At 41.7% G+C, this 5,189-nt stretch overlaps 1 protein-coding gene across 1 annotated transcript; it reads right to left on the bottom strand.

Moving 5' to 3' along the window:
• Nucleotides 1-372: 372 nt before the first annotated feature.
• Nucleotides 373-4,929, bottom strand: LOC118250064 (cyclin-dependent kinase inhibitor 1-like). The gene is given in 3 exon segments (XM_050710158.1): nucleotides 373-440; nucleotides 4,544-4,800; nucleotides 4,802-4,929. Coding segments are annotated over 3 exon segments (453 nt in total).
• Between the last annotated feature and the right edge of the window lie 260 nt (nucleotides 4,930-5,189).

Genomic DNA, 5,189 nt, shown 5'->3' with positions numbered 1-5,189 from the left:
AAAAAGCCCAAATTGTACAGTGACATTTCTAAGCACAGTATTAAATGTGCACACTTGTTTTAAGTGTCCACCACTTTCTCATATTCAGTGATTTTTACTGCATGTTAAACTGCTAGCCTTCGCCAAATTCTGTCGTCCAAAATTGCTAACCAGTGTTTTTTAAGGCTAGTAATTTCTTATCAGTGATTCCAGTTGATTTGTCCTGACTCCATTACAAGTTTTTTGTGTTTGTGACTCTTCATTGCTGCTATCATGAATACATATCTCCATGTGATGTTCTGAAGTGTCCACTGCCTGCACAGTTTTTGAATGCTGAGGAAACCCAGCAGATGTTTCTAACCTCTCTGGTGCAGGACAATCCTGTGCTTGCTTTCAAAAAGTTGGCTTCTTTGCAGCAGCTTGTTTATTCGTCTTGATTTGCTTCTTTGCTGAGTAGTAATCTAGAGAAGAACACGTAAACAGACCGAATTACAACTGCAACAGCGATAAAGGCTGCTTCAAAGAAATCTCTCAAATCTTGTTTTCGTGTTAAAGAAGTCATTTAGACTCCTCTAAGGCTTGTGAATGAACAAAATTAATACCCTTAGTATGTTCCACATAAAGCTGTGTAATACCAAGCAAAACAAAGGAAATGTGCTGGCTTTTATCCAGTTAAGATCAAAAGACTTTCAACCCTATTACACAAGCCGAGCAATGTGACATTTCACTCCACCTTTTAGATCTACTATGGCAGTGCTTTTCAGTCAGAAAGAGTTATTTTTTTCACCTTAAAAATAACAAAAAATACTCTGTAAAATATCATTGAGAGAAACTATATTTATGGGGCACTTTATTTCTGCTGGTCAAATGGTCAGATGCAAGTTCAGGGAGGACTGCATAAAACCTTGCACTATCACTGAATTATAACTCATTCTTCACTTAGACAGTAAGTGCTGTAGCTTAAGAGAATACCCTTTACTTTTCCATACATTCACGTGGTTGAATCTTTGTTTCAGGTGTAAATGTAAGTCAACTTGAATTACAGAACTGCAATTACAAAAAAGGGTTTATATAAGAATTATCTCCCTGCCTCCCAATCTTGCACTGAAACATTCTTTTCAGGTAAATAGGGCAAAATGTACTGAAATAGAAGCTAGATGCTTATTTACATTTAGAGTTAATGGGGTTTACTTTGTGTAAATCATTTGTATTCATACTAATGAAACTGTTCCAATTTAAACCAATTGAGGATGTGGGCTTCCTGATGTTTAAACTTGAGCTTTCTGTAGAGTCAAATTGGCAGCATAAATTCTTGTATTATTTTTGGTACTGAATATTATTGGCAGGAGGACTGGAATCCAACAGGCTTTCACAGCCAAGCTTGTGCAAGGGGATGCCTGCAGCCAGCTTCCTTAGGGATATACATGTCTGCATGGCACTGTGTGATGGAGCGCAGCAATACCTGAGCTAGCTCTGAGTCAAGCTTCTGGAGCAGGACTTGGTCTCAAGGAAAGTGTATTCTCCCAGGCAGGAGCACACACAGCTAATTCTGTAGAAGAGCAAGTCCCTCTATTGCTACAGTTCACTGCAGTCTCTCAGCATAGCAGCAGAGAAAAGGAGTAGCAGCAAGAAAAAAGCTTACACTGCAAAATGTAATCCTTATTACTCCTATTTAAAATACTTCTATACAGCTATCCTCCATTTTATTTTAGGAAAATAAATACATTAAGGTTAATGATTAGTAGATGAGAAAATTTAGAAAAGACTTAAATAATAATTATTCCCATTTCATCCTGTGAAGGATTTCAGCCAGAGCCCAGCTGCTCAGACACTCGCATGCCTCACAGCTGAGCCCAGTTTCAGAATTGATGGGGGCACTTAATAGCCAGGGAGATGCAGGTTCCCCAGAGCCATATTCAGAAAGTCTAGTCTCCACCTAAGACACTAAACAGAGTCTGTGGAAATTGGCTGGTTTGCCTGTGGGACTCTAAAGAGCACTTGCACTGGCATAAGTAATGTACTGAATAGGACTATGCTGCCTGCAGCCTGTCAGTCGGAAAACCTGGGCACAGGCACCTAGGAGGGAATGATTTCTGTTGTTTAAATATACTTACCTAAATGACTGCTTTCCTTTCCACCCCATTCTCTCCCATCTACCTTACAGAAAATAGAGTTTTTGAACTATCTGCTTCAGAAGCAAGGCCTCTAGTGAAAACACAGGATTGTTAACGATTTTCTCAACCTTGACCTTTAGCAAAGGAGACTTATGAATGTCTCCCAGAAGAGCCAAGGTCTAAGTGTATCAGGCTGAAACAGGCCAAAAGGTTTGGAAAAGAAGAAAAGTATAAAGTTGGCATGGTTCATCGACCCTGGTTAGTGAAGAGGAAAAAAAAAGGAGAAAAAGGAAAATGTGAAAAAGACTTAGTGCCTGTAGCTGAGCTGCTTTTTGAACTTGAGGCTCTCCCAGAAAACTGAACCTTGGTTCACACTGGGACCACGATGAAACGGAGAGAATGGAGATGGGGTAGTGTACATAAAAGGGGTGGGAGATAGAAGGGAAAACCTACTTTCACGCTGGTTAATTCTCTGCGTGTCTGAGGAGTCAAACACAGCAAGAAAACCTCTGCTCCTTCCACTCTAGAGGAGCCAACATCCACAAAAACCAATGGCTGGTTTTTAATATATTGATATTTATTTAATGGGCCACAGCTGTCTTTTAAAGTCTAAATTAAACACACATTGTTGGATCTTAATGTAAAGTATTACAGTGTTCTTGTTGACCAAGGGAGAATGCAGATAGCTGTTTTCAGATCAAATCCCAGACCCCAATGCTAAACTAACCTTTCATTATGGGATGGCAGAAGTTGAGCAAATGGGCAGAAGCACAGGCTCGGACCATATCTGTAGGTATCGTTTTCCTGTAACACCATGTCTCAGTTTTGAATTAATTACTTCAGTCATGCCCAGAGGAAGGACTTTGCTGCTGCTGGAGGGGAACTTCTAAGGCATCGTTCAGCTGGCAATACACAGAGCTGGCAATACACGGAGCTGGCTCTGTGTATGTGCCTCTGTATGTGCAGGAATGAGAGAGGAACCAGTCTCCAAGCTTCACCAAAAATGACAACTGTGAACGATTTTCCTGGCCCATCTCATAGACCCAGATTCCTTGGGGAGAAGGGTACTGTTGTTAGACTAAAGTGTTTTCTCTTATGAAAATATATGTGGGAAAGTGTTAAACTGTGCAGCGTGGTATTTTGGTTTCCACATCCCCTGTTGAAATGTTTCTTGCCTGGGGAAAACAAAACGGAAGAAAAATATCCCCTGGAAATATCTGCATAATTTACTCCCACACACCTAGTGAGAGATTTACAATTGAACAGCAGTTCCCTCAAACCACCACAACACTGTGCTCTGAATTACACTTCTGTACTCTTACCTGTAAATTATACTGTTAATTAGTTAATGGCTGTAAAGTGCTTTGGAGAAGAAAAGAGCACTCATTAGACATCATTGTTCTGTACTCTAGTGTACAATGTTCCACTCTTCATTAATCTTCAATCTCTTCCTGAACCTCTCTCCAGCAATTAAGTTTTATACCCTCAAATAGCAAATTATTCTATTGTCTGACTTACTGAGATCAACATCACTGTTCAGAAAGTTTTTCCTGAAATCTTAACTTCAAATATCTTCTAGGCAATTTCAAACTGGTGTCTCAAGTGAAATTCTCAAATGAAAATCTTTGGTCTGCATCTTGAAAACCTCAGTGTTGGATAAACCAAAAGCCCAAAAAGGACAAGGGTAAATAATCTATGGGATTACATTTTTCAACAAGCTCAAATTCCTGTTGAGAACACGAGGGGTCAGATTTTCAGAAGAGCTCAGCATGCAGAACGCTGAGGACTTTTAAGAACCTAAAGCTCTTTTATGGGTGCTGAAACTCATTCCTTTGTACATCTGGCAGCAAGTCCTGGTTTAAAATTCTAAGCCCTTCTGCCACCTGGCCAAGTTTAAGATTGATATGCCCTTAAATATCCTGGATGCCTTCACAGACTATAATATTAAATCTGAAATTAGCAGGAGAGCTGGCTGCTTTCTCCAGCTTTTGGTCTTTCTCCAGAAGGCCTGGCTGGGTGAATGGTGTTCCTTATTGCACTTGGGAAAGAGAGCACATGGCTAAACCTATAAGCAACCAAAAAATCCAAACCTCCCATCTGATGGGCAACCCTGTTTTCCTGTTGGGCTCCTACTTGAGAAATAACTCCACTGCTTTTCTCACACTGTCTGTCTAACCATTCTAACCATCCTCCCGCAAGAAGAAGTCATTATCTTATTGCTCTGATGCTGACAAGACCCAAACAGATCTTTGAGGGCCTAGAGGGTGGTTGTGGCACAGTGCCTTTGAAAAACACAGCACATTCCCATTGATTTATAGTTTGTTTTCTTTCAGATGCTTTTTTGAGGGGCTGCACTTTCTTTAAGACCAGTTTATGGGCCTGCCAGAGAATTTCTAAACAGCTGCTGGAACTAGGTTTGATCACCTGAGCAATACCAAGGTCTCACACACCTGTTAAAGATGTCTGTCTTCTTTTCTTTCCTTCTGGGATCCTTTTGGCTCCTGTTTTCATGGAAGTTTTGGGTTTCTCTGTCAGTGCTATCTGTGCAAAGTGGTGACTGTTGTCTTCCCTGTCCAGTGGCCAGTACAAGTGCTGCAGTGGTCTCCGAGCCTCTCCCACCATGCAGCTGTAGAAAGCAGGCACCTTGTGGCCCTCCAGCCCTTCCCACTGCAGGAGCCCCTCCGCTAGCCTGTCCCGCAGGAAATTTCCACTTCTGCTGGGCCCCCTTGACACTGTTGTGGAGCATGTGCTGGAAGTCCTGCTGCAGCTGCTTGTGGTCTACGGGGCCAAAGAGGTTCCTCCGAGCATATGCTGTCTTCCCTGGCCTCCGCTCCATCTTTTCTCCTCTGTGCTGCTCTCTGGTGAGTATGTACAGCAGCGATTCCCTGCCAAGGACAGAAAGACCATCAGCCACACTTTGCATGCTCCATTTATAGATGCTGCGTGCTTTTTACAAGGGAATGTGGCAGTAACCTCCGATGCTTTATCTAAAGATACTAAAGAAATTATCTAAAGTTACTAAAGAAATTTATCCCAGTCTCCAGCCCAGAGTGAGAATTGCCGTCGACTTCTACAGGATGCATCTGTGGCAGCAGC

The sequence above is a fragment of the Cygnus atratus genome, chromosome 1 (assembly GCF_013377495.2).
Source record: "Cygnus atratus isolate AKBS03 ecotype Queensland, Australia chromosome 1, CAtr_DNAZoo_HiC_assembly, whole genome shotgun sequence".
Taxonomy (NCBI): domain Eukaryota; kingdom Metazoa; phylum Chordata; class Aves; order Anseriformes; family Anatidae; genus Cygnus; species Cygnus atratus.
This window is presented reverse-complemented; position numbering and strand designations above follow the sequence as displayed.